Here is a 20,672-nt window from a genome sequence, read left to right as displayed (position 1 = left end):
CAACTACATGAGGGACTTTATAATAAGCTTTGTGGTGCCTAAAAACTACAGGAAAGTGAGAATGAAGACGTTCATCCCAAATTTGAACGAGCAGAAAGAGCTCGATGAATCAGACTGAGCTCAAGCCCCAGGACGAGGAGCCTGCCCCAAACCCTCCTCTGAGGTCAGTGTGCTCAGCCTCCCCTCCCCGCCCCCCTACGGAGCCCTACCCTGGAACTCCTTCAGCCTGCTCGCCCGGGCTGCCTCCTGCTCACTGACGGGGCGCACCTCCGTGTGAGGACAGCTGTGGAGAGAGAGAGAGAGAGAGAGAGAGAGAGAGAGGGAGAGGGAGAGGGGGGGAGAGAGAGAGAGAGAGAGAGAGAGGAGAGAGAGAGAGGGGTTAGAGAGGGGAGGGGGGAGAGAGAGAGAGAGAGAGAGAGGGGTTAGAGAGGGGCCTGTACAGGCCAGCTTACACTGGGTCTACCTGTACACAGAGTCTACACTGGGGCTATCTGCACACTGGGGCTATCTGCACACTGGGGCTATCTGCACACTGGGGCTATCTGCACACTGGGGCTATCTGCACACTGGGGCTATCTGCACACTGGGGCTATCTGCACACTGGGGCTATCTGCACACTGGGGCTATCTGCACACTGGGGCTATCTGCACACTGGGGCTATCTGCACACTGGGGCTATCTGCACACTGGGGCTATCTGCACACTGGGGCAACCTGCACACTGGGGCAACCTGCACACTGGGGCAACCTGCACACTGGGGCAACCTGCACACTGGGGCAACCTGTACACTGGGTCTACCTGCACACTGGGGCAACCTGCCCACTGGGGCAACCTGCACACTGGGGCAACCTGCACACTGGGTCTACCTGCACACTGGGTCTACCTGCACACTGGGGCAACCTGCACACTGGGTCTACCTGCATGCAGCACTACAGGATGGCACCCGTGGGGCCTCCCTACCTCTCCGCGGCCTGCCGGATGAGGGCCATCCAGGTGTTGCGCTCCTCCTTGGAGGAGGTGTGGATCTCGTACATCTCGGGCTCGTTGGAGGAGGCGCAGATGAGGAACATGGCCTTCTCCTCGTGGGCCACCTCCCGCACGATCAGCTTCTGCAGCGAGATCACCGACGGCTTGCTGTCCTGGAGTCAGGGGAAACGCACGCCGGCCTGTTAACCCTTTCAGGCCCTACCGCAGGCCATACCGCACTCTCGCCCCTTATACCTTCTCAACCAATCACAATGGCTGCTATACTATCATTTTCAGCCTCTATAGTTTTCTCTATTTTCTCAAAACCCCTTTGGATTTGGGTGGAGCGTCTTCATATGGGGCTGTGTGGAACAACGGGCTGTTCGGTATTTGGAGCAAAAAGATTTAACATAAATTATGAAGCAGAATTTATGAAACTCACCACAGTGGAGAAAATGTACTTTGAATCCTTCTCTTGCAGCAGCAAAAGAACATCGGTCAGGAGCACTGCATGGATGTCTGAAATGAACAGAGACATGCTCACACAAGGCTGGCACAGAAGTTCGGACTTCTTTCAACACACAAACGTCCCACTTCCCTTTTTCGTACAACCACGTATTTCTTTCATTAGATCTGGAGACTATACAGTGCGGAAGTTGAGGCACAAACTACACTTAAAAAGTGTAGCACTTAAAAACCAAACACTCTCTATGTTTTTCAACAACAAAAGTCTTCAGGCAAAACATTATTTTCCTATTTGAACTCATGACCTATATTTCCTTTACATTTTAAATGCAAGTAAAGATTTACAACTGTGCAACTGTGCCTTTCAGCCAGTGTCGGGGGCAGTTCAGTCTTCAGCGGCTCATGATATCAGGTTCTCTGGTGTTGAGATGAGCTTGTAAACAGAAACTCAAACCTGGCCCTTGACCTGGCCCCTTTCTCCCAGGTACTTAACTTCACACTCAGTGCTGCTGAGTGGCCAGACTGTCACACCTGACTCCCAGGTAACAGGGAGTGTAAAAGCAGAAGTTCAGGGGGCAGGGCGGGACAGCGCTTTAGACTCCTGGGACTCTGCATCCTCAAACGAGGACATAATAGCGTGGCTTCCCTGAGCTCTGTACAGTCCAGTATTTCTCTTAATGTAAGGGACATTCAATTAATATTAAATAAAATATATATAGAAAATATTTTCACCGCAACATGTTTTTGCTGTCCAAGACACTTGTGACACTTTTTTCCCCCCAAGGGTCTCAGGAGGTTAGGGCGGGCGGGGGGGTACCTTTGAGTCTGCCGGAGGCGGCCTTCCAGTTGACGGTGCCCTCGTGGACCAGCTTGCGGCGGCCCTGTGTCAGGTCCTCCCGCCCGAACACGCGCTCGTCCTTGATCTTGCCCAGCGACTTGGGCTCCAGCTTCGCGGCGATCTCCGTCAGCCGGGCCAGCTTCTCGTTCTCGCTGACCTGCGTGTCCACCGCCGTGATGGCGTCTTTGATCAGGGCCAGGGCGCGCGCCAGGTCCGCGTGATCCTCCGTACCGGCTACGGGGATCACAGACAACACTCAGACTCTCAGACCGGGGCGCCATTTCACACATCCAGCCAGTTCCATACTCCTGCTAACTGCGTCGAGTAAAACCCAGAACCCTCCCAAATCTGGAACACGGACTGAAGTAAAAACATGAGTTTTACTCAGTGCAGTTATCCAGCCAGTTCCATACTCCTGCTAACTGCGCCGAGTAAAACCAAGAACCCTCCCAAATCTGGAACATGGACTGAAGTAAAAACATGAGTTTTACTCAGTGCAGTTATCCAGCTAGTTCCATACTCCTACTATGTGAAATACCACCCTGGAGTACGGAACTAGCTGGAGAACTACACCGACTAAAACCCAGAACCCTCCCAAATGTGGAACATAGACTGAAGGGACGGGGGTTGCAAATTAGCCTTGGCTAGAAACCCTACATGCAACACATCTGTTTCATGGTGTTGGAACCTGTTATAATGCGCTCGGCATAGTCCCTGTCAAATAAACCAATAAATAAAATTAAAAGAAAATAAAGACCTGTTCCGGATTTAACTCAGCACAGTTATCCAGCTAGTTCCATAACTCCCGCTTTGTGAAATACCACTGTGGAGTATGGAACTAGCTGGAGAACTACACCGAGTAAAACCCAGAACAGCTCTATTTTTCTTCAGTCCATGTTCCAGATTTGTGAAGGTTCTGTGTTATCCGGCTAACTCAGTAATCCTGCTTTGCGAAACAGGGGCCCCCTGCACCAGCTAAAACAGGAGCCTGCTACCTTTTATTCCGGTCCCCTAGAGCTTGACAAGGCTCCACTCCGTTTAGCACTTCAGATCGAGCTCCCGGCTGTATCGACCGAGGGTCAAATAATCAATAACGCGTCCAGCCAGCCAGTCGGAGCTCAGACCCAGAATCCTCGATCCAGGACATTATACTTCTTCTCAGAGGTGGCTCCTTACCTTCAGTGTTGTTCAGGATCCGCTCCACCAGGACGGGGTACTTGGTGATACGCTGTGTCACCAGCAGAATGCACTCCGGCACCCCCAGCCTCCGCACGATGGGCAGGTTACGGACTCCCTGTCGAGTCCGACAGGAGACAAGAACTTATAGTCATGTAATTTCGGCTCAGTACCCACAATAGTAGTTCATATGAAAAAAAACACATGATCTCTAATAGACACCCCCCCTCTCAAAATGTCATTTTTAGAGGGGAACAAAGAATTGGAAAATCATTCGTACAGTTTAAATAACATCTTGATACAGACACAGTGCACTAGGGGACAAAAGTGCTTCCATAAAAGCCTCATTAGATACCTTATATATCCTGTTTTCATAGGATATATAAGCGTAACCTCAGTGCTCCCAGACCACAGTGCACAGAAGAGCGATGGATTTTTCTCTCACCCGCATCAGACTCTGAAACTTCTTGTTGTTCTGCTGCAGCTCTTTGTAATGGTTGGCTGCTTCGTGGTGGCGACTGCAGAAATCAGCGTAGCTTTCCTTTATTCTGTCACCATTCTCGCCTGAAAACTAAAATAAATAAATAAATAAATAAATAAATTCTCAAAAGGACAGAAAATCCTTTTAAAATCGACCCTGTCATGTACTAAGGGTTCCTTCTTAAGACAGTTTTTTTCACGGCCTTGCATGCAGTGACACATCAGGTTAACACCACCAGGGGGCATAGCTGAGCACAGCTTTAAGAGGGGAAATGTCAGTAATCAAAACAAATCCTGTAGAAAAAAGCCTGTTTCACTTTTCAACCTTTTCTGATCCAGAGACTCCCCCCAACCCCCATTGCAAGTAAAAAAGGCTTATATTCAAAAACATTTTTACTACTTTGACATTTCCCCAAGTCTATTATATAGTTATTGCATATCCCCCCCTCCAGCAGTGGTAACCGACCCTGTTCCCAGAGATCTACCATCCTGTAGGTTTTTGTTCCAACCCTTACGCACTAGCACATTCTATTCAACAGCCAGAGACTGTGTTCAGCTGATAATTAGCAGTCAGGTGTGCCAAATTAGGGTTGAAACGAAAAACCTACAGGACGGTAGGCTTCTGGTTACCACTACATTTACATTACATTACATGAATGGCATTTGGCAGACGCTCTTATCCAGAGCGACGTACAGTTGATTAGACTAAGCAGGAGACAATCCTCCCCTGGAGCAGTGCAGGGTTAAGCGCTTGGCTCAAGGGCCCAACGGCTGTGCGGATCTTATCGTGGCTACACCGGGGATCGAACCCAAAAACCCAGGGTGTACAGCGCCCGCGTAAGTGCTCCAGAAACGAAAGCCCCGATTGGGGCGAAAACAGCCGTGGATTGGCCGGGGCCGCGGGGTACCTGGGAGCACAGCACGTCGCCCAGCCTCTGGATGGCGTAGTTGCCCTCGCTGCCCGGCTGCAGGGACTCGCGACGGCGCTCCTTCAGGCGGGACAGGAAGAGGCGGTGGTTTTCCAGAAGGTTCTCCAGCTGCGGGAAGATGCGCTCCACCCGGCGCTCCTCCAGCTGCAGCCTCTCCCGCATCTCGTGCGCGTACACGCCCAGCATCACCTTCAGCGTGCGCACGTGGTGCATCTCCGTCTGCATCAGCTCTGAGCGGGGGGCCACACGGAGAACTGCCGTTACCGGCTACGCCGCGTTAGGATGACTGCCGTTACCGGCTATGCCGCGTTAGGATAACTGCCGTTACTGGATATGCTCTGTTAGGATAACTGCCGTTACCGGCTAAGCCGTGTTAGGATAACTGCCATTAACAGATACTCTGTCAGGATAACTGCCTTTTCTGTTAGGATTACTGCCATTACCGGCTACGCCGTGTTAGGATAACTGCCATTACTGGATATGCTCTGTTAGGATAACTGCCATTAACAGATACTCTGTCAGGATAACTGCCTTTTCTGTTAGGATAACTGCCATTACTGGCTACGCCGTGTTAGGATAACTGCCTTTTCTGTTAGGATAACTGCCACTACCGGATACACTGTTAGGATAACTCATTACCAGATATGCTCTGTTAGGATAACTACCTTTATCGGATTCACTCTATTAGGATAACTGTCATGACCAGATACGCTGGGTTAGGACTACCGCCATTACTGGATACGTTCCTTCAAGATAACTGCCATTACCTAATATAAACCGCCATTACCGGATGCACTGCTTTAATATAAGTGCCATTTCCAGATAAACTCTGAAGAGAACTGCCATAAACGGAAACAGTCTGTTAGGATAACTGCTTTGGGTTGAACATATTCAGTCAAATACGAGATAAACATGGCCCATCCCACCCAGTTGTCTGACAGATATCAAGTGAGATCATTTATTTCTGTCGTACATTTTGCATCGAACATTAAAGGCTATGAAGCACGAGAGGTGTTGCTACCCTGGCAACACAAGGCTCAGACTAATATCCGGAAAACAACCAACACCACCCCCCCCATAATAAACACGGGCATAATGAGCATCCCATAATAAACACGGGCTAGGCTCAGATAATGCAAAGGAAATGTTACTTTACAATCCAGCCCAACGGCTCAGCTGACTTACCGTATATGATGTCCTGCCTCTTCACAGCCTCTTTCGGGTGCTTTTTCATGAACTCCTGGTCCACAGCCAGGCTCCACGACTCTGCCTCCAGGTCCTGAGCGTCAGACTCTAGCTCAGCCTTCAGGGAGGCATAATGGGCGTCTGCGGGGGGCAGACCAGAGGGGCTCACTTCGGGGACGTCCCTAACTGGCTGCAGCGCATTCACACCTCAACCCTGCTAACCTGCTAATCTCTGCGCTGCATTGGCACCCTGCCCACAGCCCACATTAGCAATGCCGCAGAGACACGCTGCTGTCATCAGACAGTGTTAGTGCTGTCAGTCAGGATAACATACAGCAGTGTTACTGCCGTCAGTCGGGATAACATACGACAGTGTTACTGCTGTCAGTCAGGATAACATATGACAGTGTTGCTGCCGTCACTCAGGATAACATAGGACAGTGTTACTGCTGTCAGTCAGGATAACATACGACAGTGTTACTGCCGTCAGTCGGGATAACATACGACTGTGTTACTGCTGTCAGTCAGGATAACATACGACAGTGTTACTGCTGTCAGTCAGGATAACATACGACAGTGTTACTGCTGTCAGTCAGGATAACATACGACAGTGTTACTGCTGCCAGTCAGGATAACATACGGCAGTGTTACTGCTGTCAGTCAGGATAACATACGACAGTGTTACTGCCATCAGTCAGGATAACATACGACAGTGTTGCTGCTGTCAGTCAGGATAACATACGACAGTGTTACTGCTGTCAGTCAGGATAACATATGACAGTGTTACTGCCGTCAGTCAGGATAACATCCGCTCGTGTTACTACTGTTGTTCATGCTGCCTGTGATATTGCCTTGATTGTCAGATATCGAGCAGAGGGTTTTTGTAATGTTATTGCTGCCTTACTGAATCCTGGCGTGCTACTGTAGATAGAGGGCTGGCAGCCCCTGGTCCTGGAGAGCCGCAGGGTGTGCTGGTTTTAGCTTTTTTTGTCTTAAAATAAGCAGCGGATTCAGACCCAAGAAACCGGGTGATGCAAATTTACTGCATAATCAACTGCTTTAATTGATCAATTAGGCTGTGAGCAACAACGAAAGCCAGCCCATCCTCTCCTGGACCAGGGCTGCCAGCCGTAGATCCCTGCCACGGTGCTCTTTGTATTTGTGTGAGAGGATTTGATCGTTTTCACGTTTTTCACGTGCACTGTGCGGTGTAACCCATAACACCTCCCCCCCAGGGACAAATAACAGTTTAAATGAAATGACACAAAACGCTTCACTCCGCCTAAAAACAGGACAACAGGCATGGTGTGTAGGGATCACAACATCGGGCGCGGCTAACACCCCGCTAACGTCGCTGCCACACAGACGGACAGACGGACGCTCACCTTCCCCGATGACGGACTCGGCCGTGGAGGAGGCCAGTGACACGGTGTCGTCCAGAGAGGGCTTAACCCGCATCGCGTCAGGTTCGTCCATCGCCCCTGCGATGGATCTGAAACCGAGGATAGTCAGACAGACAGACAGTCAGGACCCAGCCAGTCAGGACCCCCAGAGCTCCAGGCTGAGCATCCATCAGGCCAGCTACACCCAATACCCTTGTCCAATGACAGCTACCCAATTTTAATCATCCAGGTGATTAGTTGCAGCAATAAACAAGTCATAATTTCACTGCGACGATAAAAACATCATTTTTCAAGAGGGACATTCATTTTCAGAATCCAAATGGGGAAATGCATCTCATTTATGATTAATTGAGCAATTAAAAACATGCATGCTTGCACAAAGACTTCACAGGCAATGAAAATCTACTGAAACTGAAGCAACAAACACAGAGCCAGGGCAGAGGCCATTCTGAGTCCGCATAGTATACAAATATAAAGCTTGTGCCAGACAGCAATGATGACAGACAGACAGGCAGACAGAGTGAGACAGACAGACAGAGTGAGACAGGCAGATGCAGATGCAGATGCAGAGAGAGAGAGAGAGAGAGAGAGAGAGAGAGAGAGAGAGAGAGAGAGAGAGAGAGAGAGAGAGAGAGAGAGAGAGAGAGAGAGAGAGAGAGAGAGAGAGAGAGAGAGAGAGAGAGACAGACAATGTACAAGCACAAACACAGACAGGCAGACAGACAGACAGAACGACAGATACAGACAATGTACAGACAGCAGACAGACAGACACACAGACAGACACACAGAAACAGACAGACAAGAGACAGACAGACACACACACAGAAAGAGACAGACACACAGAAAGACATGCAGGCAGGTAGCCAGGTATGCAGACAGGCAGGCATACAGACAGACAGACAGACAGACAGACAGACAGACAGACAGACCGACCGACGGTACATGTCTGCCACCGGTCAGAGGCACTGACCCGGAGCTTTTGTTGTGGCGAATGGTGCTGGCGGAGTTGGCGGGCTGGTTGGTTGCTCGCGGGGTGATGGTCATGCCTGTTCCGCGCGGTGCGCTGGAGGGGCCATCGATGGCAGGGAGGCAGGAGGAGGAGGCTCGCCGGGGGTCCCGGAAGGCTGTGGGGAGACGCAGGGCGTCAGTGCGGCAGTACTCCCGCAGCCAGGAGCGCCGGGCGGACCCCAGGAAGCTGCAGGTCAGGACCTCCCTGTGCAGCGTCACCCGGACGCCGAGCCGCGACAGGCTCCACACGGCCCCCCGACCCCCCCGCGCGCCTCTGCCCCTGCTAACCGCCAGCTCCATCCTCGCTGGGTCTCCGCGAGACGAGGCGAATCCAGACCGGACCAGTCGAGTCGCGTCCAGTGAGCGCACACACGCGATGTGTCCGCGAAGCTCAGGGTGGGCCGGCTTTATAACCCTGCCTCCGTACATTCTAGAAATCACGCATGCACATTCTCCACCTAACTCTCTCTCTCCCCCTCTCTCCCCCTCACTCTCTCTCTCTCTCTCTCTCTCTCTCAGACTGTGCCTCTCTCTCTTGAGACAGGTTCACAGCCACCATCTGGAATTGACACAGATTAGCAACCCCAGGGGTAGCTGGGACATGGTGTGACCTGTGGCGTGACCAAGGCTTTTAGTTTAAAAACATGCACCGCACCACCATGCAACGCCTTCATTTTGGAAACAGATATTGCTGCTTTATCAGGACTTATTATTATTTTTAGATTTTTTGACGATTAGAAATTCATGCTTACAGGTAGGTTTTATTGCCTCACAATCCAGTGGTTACGTTTACATTATCGTTTGTAACCTTACTGCATTAGTGTGCAGTGCTTTTCCTCGATGTCATCTTAGAAATGTCTCAAATTTTCCCATTATGTTTGTTGTGTTTATGCATTACCATTTTAAATGTAATTTCTTACAACATTTTAACGTATGTAATTTGTACTCAATTATAATATGGAATTAGAACGAGGTGTTCATGTGGTCAGTACATGTCTGTCCACATGACAAGACATTAAATGCTAATACTTCTAAATAATCTCCCAGCAGACCATGCAGCATAAGTACAAGTAAAGTGTATGTGCTCAAAATCCCCAAATCCAGTGTTAAAATCAGCAATTTATAACTAGTTTTGCTGCCTGTTACTCTCCTTGTGTACCTTCTGTTACTTCCCCATCAGATGATGCATACTACACCGTGTTTTCTAGGCTTTTCTACAGTGCGCCCTTCTGACAGTTGACAGCGAGTGTGTGAAACGGTTCGTCTTCTTCTGGGGAAGAAGAGACCAGGTTCGACAGGAAGCTTCCAGAACTGCGGCACCCTGGGAAGGGCAGGTCCCCCGAGCCAGCCAGTGTTCTTAAACCCATTAACATCTCTGCTGCTTACCGCTGAGGTGTCAGAGTCTCTAATGAGCCAATCACCAAGGCTCCACACATGGTCAAATACAGCGATGGAGGTGTGACTGGACTACAAACAACTGAACAGACGAAGTTCAAAACGAAGAGAAAAAGCCTTCAGCATTAAGGCAAGTCAGGCCGTTTTTGAATAAAAAATAAAAAAATACTCCAATCAAATCTAAATACTCGCAATAAAGGAGGAGTGTATTCTACAATATACACAATTAACATGCAGCCAAATACGGTAGCATTTATTTTTCTTATTTCGGCTATTTCATATACTTCACCCTGGCAGAAAAACTCCCTTGAACTACAGCCAAGCTTGAACAGTTGTCTTTTCTCTGGGAACCTACAGGAGGAGAGTGGAACTCTATGCTATGAGTGCAGTGGTCCCTGAGTCCATATTAAACATTCCTTCATTTGGACGACTTTACCAGCTATTAAATAAGTTTAGTTAGTTAGTTTAACGCCTCTGAATGACATTTCCTCCCACTGGGGAGTTTCTTCTCAAAACCGTTTTAGTTTTTCATCCCACAGGGGAATTTCTCGAACCTCACTTGTGTGCTTTTGGGGGGTGGGGGGGTATAGATCTGATTTAAGAGCTAAGGTTGTTATTTGTACTGCATCAAGTGAAAAATAGCCGACACATTGCACAATGCGATTATTATCATCACACTCTAAAAATACAGTGAGCACCATAATTCATTCAGTGACACATTTTTTGTACTTTCGGTTCGGTACACTAGCGCTGAGATTGAAATGATACAATGAAAGCTTGGTTGAAGTGCAGACTCAGGTTTAATTTGAGGGCGTTTCCATCCATATCAGATAAACCATTTAGACATGACAGCAACTTCTGTACAGAACCAAAATAACAGGTGCAATGAGTTACGGTGTCCACTGTACAACTGAACATAAAACATGGTTATAATAATGAAAAGTAACGGAGCCAAAACAGAAATGAGAGCTCAGCAAATCTGTACGTTTACAGCAACTTAATAAGGAATATTAATTTGTAATAATTAATAAATTAATTTGGGGCGGAATATAGGATATGAATTCCCACACCTGGTTGTTTACTTTTCCGCTGCAGTGAAACAGGTAGCACTTCCCCCTAATCCTTCCAGATGAGCCTCCCGTCTCCCAGGCAGCCTGCCAGCTCTAATTTGATCCCTACGGACCGACCTTATCCCGCAGTCCCCGTGGAAACGGGTCACCTGCTCATTTATCCAATCAGAGGGCAGCGCACCGCTCGACCGGGGAAAGGTAATTAAGCTCCGTCCCAGCTGAGACCAGGTGACAGGCCGGGATCAAAGACAGCCGCGCCGCGAGGCGTTCGCCCACGCGTGTGCACGCGCGCGTGGGCTGGAACGGACGCCGTGTGACAAACACGGCTGTGGCTCTCTCGCCTCACTCACCTTGGTTATACTGCTGAACTGTACTCTGCACTAGCCCAGTGTTTCTCGGCAGGGAATTCCTCAACTGCAGAGAGAGGGAGGGACACAGAGGGAGGGAGAGAGAGAGAGGGAGAGAGGGAGGGGGTGGAGAGAGATTAAATAAGTAAAATTTCCAGTGACATTATGGCTGCTGTGCATACTGTGCTTGTCACTGCAAACACATCAGGCTACTTACCACAGTCCAAAAAAACGACTACGGACAGTGTGTGTGTGAGAAGGAGGGAGAGAGGGAGCGAGAGAGAGAGAGAGAGAGAGAGAGAGAAAGAGAGAGAGAGAGAGAGAGAGAGAGAGAGAGAGAGAGAGACTGGCAGGTGAGTACATGCAGGTTGTTTTTGGCGATTAGGGTCCTGGTAGTTAAATATTAAGTAAAGTTCAGAAACACATTTGTACTGGTCATGGGCTCATCTCCGCCCCCCAGCCTGCAGCTGTCTCTCAGAGAGGGCAGAGAGAGGGGCGTCTGCGTCAAAGCACTTCACACGCTTCATGTACCCGAAAATGGGCTCGCCGCTAATTTGGACCGGCGATAAAATGTCGAAGGAGTCCTAGGAGTCACAATGAGACCAATGGCCTGTTTTTGCCATTATGAGCGAGCACAACATCCTTACATTCTTGTGTCTTCAATCGCATTCTCAATGTGAGATTTTCACACACGGTCAGGTACACCGTTATTTGCAAAACGTATATATATATATATTTCTGTCATTTCAGATTCTGCTAAATTAGCATCCACATTCAGGCATTCAGAAGACAGCGTTCGCCTACTATGAAGGAAGAGGTAACATTTTGGTGAATTGGAAAGGCGAACTGCTCTGTTGAGGATTCCTGAGCCACAGTCAGGTCAATGATTAACTGCCTCCAGAGATAACGCCTCCGTTTGCCGAGGCAATGCAAAACAGCTCAACTGAAACTCCGGCGCTAATGTGGGTCAACAGACAGGCCTAGCCCTGCGTCACGGTGGCCGGAACAGCACTGCCCGTTACCATCAAAGGCACATTGTCTGGATTCCCCGCTGTATTGTAAAAGAACACCCAAAGCCCTTATTTCACACTCATGTACTCACGCCGACAGACTGCCACACCGGTCACATTTGACAGCCAGGCGGGACGCCATTAAAACCTGCACCCGTCCAATTCTCCATTTAAAACCAGGCAGGGGTCTCTACTGGTTTTCAATATGGGCAGAGGGCGGCGCGGACAGTTATTTACAGAATAAACTACAGTGAAGTGCTTCTAGAAAGTTCTTAGTGCAGAGTAAAAAAAATAAATAAATAAAAGAGGGAAAAAGTCATGCTTTCTCACACTTGCTGATGCCCCAAAGATAACCTTGAACCTCCAGCTTCCCAGTCACGTACTGCAGCTCTTAGGCTACAGGCGGGCTCAAAGCATGTTATTTCATCACGGGGCGTAGAACAATGACACATGGGTTCATTCTGATGAAGCCCTACACGTCAAAAAGTACAACATAAAAAATAAACGATTGCGTAACTCAATGAGAGTTGCAAATACCATTGTCAAGCAACCTTATTGGCATTATTAAACACAGCAACAGTAATTTCCAGAAAATCTATGCAAAAATCTGTATTTTTGAAAAGTATGGAGGTTGGCCAATACACGATGACCAGGACTCAGGGCGAACAACCCGACCCATAATTTAAAAACAAACCAACAGAAAAAACAAACATAAACCCCCCCTGTGCACATGAGGACTGTGCGTACCTTGCTCTTCCTGTTGATGTTGCTGCTGTTGCTGCACTCTGCCAGCAGGGTCCTGCAGTTCTTGTGGACGTTCACGTCGCAATCTGAGGAAGGTGGTGAACAGGGGTTTAGTTCTATTTTCAATTTCAACACCCCCCCCCCCGCCCCTTTCCCTCCCTGTGTCACCGCGGGAGGTGAGAATCTGTCAGGAGAAAGGGAAGCGTTTCTATCTCCTGCCTGTCAGCGTCTGAGGGTGCGGGAGCAGCTGTGTGCTTTCAGAAACAACGACAGCAACTCTGGACATCACACCCAGCGGAAAGGCCGTTTCAGCACAATCTTGCCATTTCGTATCCTGTCAAGTCTTTGTAGAGTCGGGTGTCTTGGAATCTTTTTTCAAACATACCGATGAATATGGTCATGTTTCCCAACGCAAGGGCTGCAAGCTAAAAACGCATTAGTTTACCAAATCTGAAAAACGTGTCCAACACAAGTTAAAATGTAGCAAACACTTGTAAGGCTATCAAACTGCACATGCTCCCCCGGTGGGTTGTAAAATGTTGACTCGTTAGTGGCACGAAGACACGAGCGGACATGTATTTAAAGCAGTCGTTCTAGAGCACGCACATTAGCTCAGAACAAAAGCGAACAAATAACCGGCCTTTATTAGCTCGATATTGACTCGGGGAACATGGTGGAAAAACAAGTGCGTCTCTGAAAGAAAAGAAGAAGAAAAAACAGAAAACTGGGCGATCGATGGTGCCGCTCGGTCACGGAGGGCAAGCCCAGCGGGCAGCGTGGAGCCGCCGGCCTCGTTAGCGCGGCCAGCGGGAGGTACTTAGGCCATAACCTCCCGTTGCCGTGGCGCCACGTCGACTTCCTCATCAGACTCGATCTCCGCGGTTTACCGTCCCCCCACTCCAGACACGCTCGCCCAATCAACAGCCGCGCGGTCGTCCCTGAACTCACACTGCCGCTCCGCAGTGCCCAATTCATTGCAGGCCCTAGCTCTGAAAATGTATAATGTGACATGTGTGACCTGTCGCGCAGTGGTTAAGGTACCTGAAGCGGTAGCGGAAGGCAATCTTCAGATGTCATGCTAGCGTCCAAAGATCACTTCCTTTTTGTGAAATGACATGTAGGATTTGCGATGCTGCTCTACCTCTATACCTGCTGTTCAGCTCACAGCACCAACGCCTTATCTTACTTACACAAGAGGGTGACACTTCACAATAAGCCTTTCGTGAACTGGAATGAACTAACGCAGCTGTTAAACTGTGACTGAGAAGTTGCTCTGTACAGCTCTGTTAATGTACATCATTAATTCATGTTAACAACTATTAGTTATTGCCAATTCATACTGGAATGAAAAAGTCAGTTCATGCATTTGTTAATGGTTAACCAATTATGGTTCATCCTATGGTTTTCTCTGTTAATGTATTTGTCCGTCATAAATTCATGTTCACAGCTACATTAGTTAATGCTTATTGCGAAGCGTGACCCACATAAGAAATAGCATCGTTACCATGACAACTCACAGACCATTTTAGTTGCAGCGTGACGACAGTGATATGTTTTCATTATGACACAGGGTCAGAGAAACCTGGCAAGCGAAACCTGGCACTACCGTTCAAATGTGCCCCACAATGCCACTTACCGCCATATACAATTACTGGCTCAGTCTATGTGTACTCATCATGCTTTCCGCAGACAAAAATGTCTCACGTTTCCATGAAATGCGGTACAAAAGGTTACCGGATAACAGGCGAAGTTCCACGCGTGTATCTTCATCTTTAAAAAAGGACGCTCGCCGGTCAAAATGTGTCACCTGAGCTGCTGCATGAACACAACGAAACCTTATCTTGATGGTTGAAAACGATGCTTTTAAGAGTAGTTCTCTTAAACTAAAAGCCCCACTGCCACCACCGCCACGGTACCACGACAACCAGCGCTCTCAGGGCAGCGTGGGGGAAGCAGAGAGGGGGGCGGCCTGTAGCGTAGTGGTTAAGGTAAATGACTGGGACACGCAAGGTCGGTGGTTCGATCCCCGGTGTAGCCACAATAAGATCCGCACAGCCGTTGGGCCCTTGAGCAAGGCCCTTAACCCTGCATTGCTCCAGGGGAGGAGTGTCTCCCGCTTCTGTACGCCAACTGTGCGACGCTCTGGATAAGAGCGTGTGCCAAATGCCATTAATGTAATGTCATGTAATGTAATGTAATGTAATGAGGACTGTTTCAGGACCGCCTGCCATTTTTACTGGAGCGTCCTCACAGCCTGCAGAGTTCATTTCACCGGCCTGGTTAAACCCAAGCTCGGGCCTTTCGCTGAGGTTCTAAAGCCGGGAGTAGGCCTATACTTGTGGAGGAAATGAACTGTGCCTAGTTCATAATGAACTAAATGATGCATTTGTGGTGAAAATGAAACTACACATTTACTTTTGACCTCCAAAGTAGGCATCACTGAGGGAAGGAAAGTACCTTGGGTGCCCGAATGGACAAACAGTTTTTTTGCACCGCAAAATAAACGAAAGCAACTTTAACATCATCAACGTCCATCTGTCAGAGCTTCTGCTCCTTCACAATAGCCGATGCTGTTACCGTGGTAACCGGTGCCACTTCCAGTGGTTATCACAAGCACAGAATCTGAATCAGCGCCACACACTGGCGTGGTCAACTAACGAACCGCCCGAAGCCGCCAGGAGAGTACCATCGACTGCAAGAAAAAAATATGGACCAATTCACGGTTATTCCATACACTAACCGTAGAAGAACCTCAAGTTCACTGACGCCACCGTGTTGCAAACATTTGCGCAGTAGGGAAGCAGAGTGTGGCTCCTCTGTTAAGCGAGTGAGACAGAGCGAAAGAATCTATCGCCGATTTGTCAGCACACTTTCTTATGAAAAAATAAATAAATAAATAAAAATAATAAACTAAATAATAATAATAATAATAATAATAATAATAATAATAATAATAATAATAATAACAACAGGCGGCATGCATGGTGCAGTGGGTAGCACTGCCGCCTCACAGCAAGGAGGTCCTGGGTTCGAATCCCCGTCGGCCGGGGCCTCTCTGTGTGGAGTTTGCATGTTCTCCCCGTGTTCGCATGGGTTTCCTCCGGGTACTCCGGTTTCCTCCCACAGTCCAAAGACATGCAGGTTAGGCGGATTGGAGAGTCTAAATTGCCCATAGGTATGAGTGTGTGAGTGAATGGTGTGTGTTCCCTGCGATGGACTGGCGACCTGTCCAGGGTGTATTCCTGCCTTTCGCCCAATGTATGCTGGGATAGGCTCCAGCCCCACTGCGACCCTGTTCAGGATAAGCGGGTTCAGATAATGGATGGATAAAAAACTATTGACTTCGCATTTTGACCGCAATTGTACCTTTACATTGACTTTACAGTGAAAACGGGTCCGAATGACCGATACTGGAGACAAACCAGCTAAATTAGCGTCAGCTGCAAAAAAGAAGCCTGGTTTTGTCAACAAGGAGTGCACACACATTTTTAGGTGGCGCCCGTGGTTCCGATTGGGCGGAATTCGCCTGCTTATCAAGTGCACTCCCAGCTTGACTTTCCGCAGCAGATAAGAACACGAAACCCCGGTGGAATGTCCGCTCACTCCGAAGACGCACCTGACGACTACGAACAAACGGCCGCTGCTTGGGTGTCAGGAAGTGGAGCGGATTCTCAAGAGATTCACAGAAATGTTATATGCCGTGCGTAACATTACCCGTCTCCACACAGCTTCCTTTAGCTCTACTCACCGGTGTCACTGCAGAACATGCGCTGGCACCGACATGAGGAACGCCGGTGAGGCTATAGAGCGGCCCCCCCAAACGGGCCCGTTCGCTGGCAGCTAGCTCCTCGCACGAGGGTCGACGGCCCGCGTTTAACGAAAGGTGTTGCGGCGGCAGGAGGAAGCCCGTTTTTATTGTTGGACCGAAAAGGAGGAACGGGACGTCAGCGTCGGCGTCGACATTCTTCCGTATCTCAAATCTCACAGCGTTCGCCCAAACGCAGTCTGAGAGGAGGAGAGGCTGGATCGCCCCTCCGGGCCCAATTAGGTCAGACAGTTGGTCCGGCTCAGACAGTAGATGTCACTAGGACAAACAGCAGCAGGACGCCGCTGTAATCAGGGTAGAAATGTAAATAAATAAATAAATCTAAGCTGGCTACAAGGCCTGGTCCAAAATTAGGCCTAGCTATACAGCCTAAACAGTGAATATCAAAATAGACATGTGTAAGGAAATCTGAAAATGCCTCATGGGCTATTACTCAAAAACAATCACAGTGATTTGAATTTAGTTAATACACAACAGAAAGCCAAACTACAAACCACACATTCCCTACATACAACACCTCAACAAAATCAAAGTGCAATCGAAAAATAATCATTGCTGATCATGTTTAGTGGTCAGACCACTGATCACGTTTAGCTGTCCAATTGCTGATCATATTTAACTGTCAGATTGCTGATCATATTTAACTGTCAGATTGCTGATCATATTTAGCGGTGAGACTGCTGATCATGTTAAGCTGGGAAGCTGCTGATCGCACTGTTTGCTACACCTGCTGACAGACACTAGAGAAGCTAAACAGGTGAGTTTCAGCATGCCTCACTTTCCCTGCCCCTCCCCCTCTCCCCCTCTCCCTTACTCTCTCTCTCTCTCTCTCTCTCACACACACACACACACACACACACACACACACACACACACACAGGGAGGAGTAGCGCGCCTCCCTCCTGACTCACATTGCACAAGCGCACACACACTCCTGAATCACTGACAAACACACTCTTAAGCACTCAAGACACAAACACAGGCGCACACACACACACACACACTCTCTCTCAAACCGCTGTCCTGACTCATAAACCACACACACGTGCCCGCAGAGGTCTCCTGCAGCAGGTGCAAGAGTGCAATCAGGTGTCTCTTCCAGGGGGACACGGTTATTCAAAACAGAGCAGAGGAGGAAGTGAGAATCTCCATGCTAACATTTCTATAAAATAAAAACCAAACGATAAGAGTGCCCCACCTTGAGAAAGGGTGCATGGTGCATGTTTCTGTCTTTGCTGAATTTCCTCCCTCAGGATCCCTCAAAATTTAAAAATAATTCCTTTCATAAGGTGACCTGTACAAGCTAGACAGCTATAGCAGGAATCTGGCTATTGAAACAACCTGTGAATTCCATTATTGCTGGAGGACTGGAAGCTGCCCTCAGAGAAAGCTGAAACAGGTAGAACAGGAGGTCTGAGAGAACAACACTGTTTAGCTCTAGCGCATATCATTCATTTAATAAACATTACTCATTCTCACAGAGGAGGGCCTGCCAAGGCCAAAGTTTCACTTTGTACATCTGGATTTAAAAGACAAAAAACTACACTAACACACGGATCCCCTCCCATACACCTTAATCCTGCAAAAACCCAAAGGCTTTGTTTTACTTGAGCAGAACAATTCCACAAAGTCCCCATAATCTTGTAACTTTAATTTGTTCAAAACCTCTAATACAGCAACACACAAAGCACAAATGAGATCAAACCAGTCTTGAACGCAAAAGTTTCAACCCCAGGCCTATCCAGTTGTTTACGACCTGACTTTTCTTAACCCTCAGTGGGCCACTCGCTGACCAAATGTATTACAGCGGAAGCTACAATCACTTGATTTAAAAACGTAAAGACACCTGCCGGCGAGCTATTCCACAGCAAAACTCCAAGGGGACGTAGGCAAAAAGGCGGTATTACTGGCCAGATCCACACAGCGGTGGCGGAGACAACCATGCATACACGAACTGTGTCCTCACAGAGACTCAGATTCACTGATGTGAACAGTAATGCATCAGCGGCTCTGCCAAGTACAATTAACAGCATGTGACCACTGGAGGTCCAGGGGGCTGTGAACAGTTGGAAAATGTGGCCACTTTAATGTTGTGTCGCACACAAGTCCAGCGTTAAATACGCAGAGGGTTTAAAAACGATTGATACGTAATAAGATGACAATGAAAGTGGCGGTCTTTCCACACACCTCTTAAAAGTAACGATAATACGGAGAGGTTTGAAACCAAGTTGATTGAGGGGAAAGGGTGTTTTAGCTTTTGGAAAGAAGAGTGTAGCACTCTTTCCAAAAGCCCAAACGAGGGATGCAAGAAATCGGCATTCACTGAGCTGAATGACACAATCATTGATCTTGGACTGGATGTTTAGACTGTAGTATTGTTCTCACACAACGCTCCACGTCTGCAAGTCAGGGGCTGTTCGTGTGCATCGCAGGCATTTGTACGGTAACTTAAGATGACACAAAATAAACTTACGCCGTGCTTAGACAAATTAAACAGGGTGCTGGGGCTCACCAACAAAATAGATGACCTAAATATGAATGACCTTAAGTCACTTTAACATTGGCAGCTACTATGTGCGCTACACACAGAAACCAAAACAACAAATAAACTCTCTAACGTTAGCTGGCTAATGTTAGCTTCCAACTTGGACTGTGAGCCTCAGCACGCAAGTCATTATTTTCTAACTACGTAACTTGCTATCAACGATGCACACCGAGCTAAGAGAACTGGGCTAGCTGAATTTACAAGAATATGCATCGTCAAACACGACACCTAGCTGACATAATGTTTGATAGGAATGGGATCTATAAATATGCTAATTGAATAAACATGTCGTAGATTCACTTGTCCTTTCCTCAGATTTGAAAACTGAAGCTGAAGTCGCCGTTTTTAAACATTAGCTAAGCTTTTGGGTTCGTTTAAGAAGATTCTCCAAAAGAGTGAATGACTGATAAACTTGTGCAGATGGTTCAGTTGTAAGTAACAGAAACCAACAAGTTAGCTTGCTAAAGAGTTAAGGGCAGCCTTTATCAGACATCTCAGAAAACAGCACCAACTACATTACGACATCACTGCTTGTAATAGCTAGCTAGGACGCAACGAGCTAGCTAGCTAGCTCAACAAAACAATTGAATGGGCACAGCTGGTGACTAAATTGCTAACGTTAGCACGCTAACGCCGAAGATCTCTGCAAGTTATCAAAATAGGAATATATAGAACAGTAACGTTATACCTTCGAACTAGTTAGCTAGCTAAATAGAAAGAATCACTTGCAAACACACCTTGCTGCCCAAGCTAGATTTCCAAAGCAAAAACATTTCGTTTAGCAAGCTAGCTACTTAGCAACCAAGCAGTTTTTTGAGAGTGCAGTGATTTGTAACTAAAATGACAGGGAAGGCCTACATGTCAGCAAAAAGCCTAGCTAGCAGGCTATGTGGAGTGTTGATTAGGGATAATTTCTAAGCTAGTGCTAACCTCTAGCAAGCTAACAAGCTAGCTGCGAAACTCCAGGGAAAGAACTGTACAGCCACCTGATCTACATGTACTTCTATCCGTTACAGGTAGCAAGCCAATTAGCTATTTAGTGACATATGCTTGTTGTTTTCCCGTTTGACGAGGATCCGTCTCACAGACAGGTATGCCCAATGTTATGAATTCCATAAACACGAGAAAAACACTAATAATTCCCACTCACCCTGATAATCAGTCGAGTCGATTCACCGATCTCTCAAGGCATTGTGGGAACAATCACGGGCACACATTCGACACAACGCATTCCACAGCCTGATTCCCTTAGGGCTGGGTCCACATTTAAAGGGACACTCACAC

At 48.0% G+C, this 20,672-nt stretch overlaps 1 protein-coding gene across 2 annotated transcripts in view; it reads right to left on the bottom strand.

The window, feature by feature from the left end:
- The window catches only part of arhgef18b (rho/rac guanine nucleotide exchange factor (GEF) 18b), a 49,079-nt gene that overhangs the window by 15,649 nt on the left and 12,758 nt on the right, over nucleotides 1-20,672 (bottom strand). For both annotated transcript variants that reach the window (XM_061239475.1, XM_061239477.1), the window contains 12 exons: nucleotides 13,021-13,103; nucleotides 11,267-11,330; nucleotides 8,414-8,567; nucleotides 7,424-7,530; nucleotides 6,039-6,179; nucleotides 4,833-5,083; nucleotides 3,890-4,015; nucleotides 3,445-3,562; nucleotides 2,248-2,502; nucleotides 1,408-1,484; nucleotides 960-1,138; nucleotides 210-283 (listed from right to left, as the gene is read on the bottom strand). In XM_061239475.1, coding sequence (XP_061095459.1) covers nucleotides 210-283; nucleotides 960-1,138; nucleotides 1,408-1,484; nucleotides 2,248-2,502; nucleotides 3,445-3,562; nucleotides 3,890-4,015; nucleotides 4,833-5,083; nucleotides 6,039-6,179; nucleotides 7,424-7,530; nucleotides 8,414-8,567; nucleotides 11,267-11,330; nucleotides 13,021-13,103 — 1,629 coding nt within the window. The remainder of the gene's footprint in view (nucleotides 1-209; nucleotides 284-959; nucleotides 1,139-1,407; nucleotides 1,485-2,247; nucleotides 2,503-3,444; nucleotides 3,563-3,889; nucleotides 4,016-4,832; nucleotides 5,084-6,038; nucleotides 6,180-7,423; nucleotides 7,531-8,413; nucleotides 8,568-11,266; nucleotides 11,331-13,020; nucleotides 13,104-20,672) is intronic.

This window comes from Conger conger, chromosome 4, assembly GCF_963514075.1.
Source record: "Conger conger chromosome 4, fConCon1.1, whole genome shotgun sequence".
NCBI classification, from domain to species: domain Eukaryota; kingdom Metazoa; phylum Chordata; class Actinopteri; order Anguilliformes; family Congridae; genus Conger; species Conger conger.
This window is presented reverse-complemented; position numbering and strand designations above follow the sequence as displayed.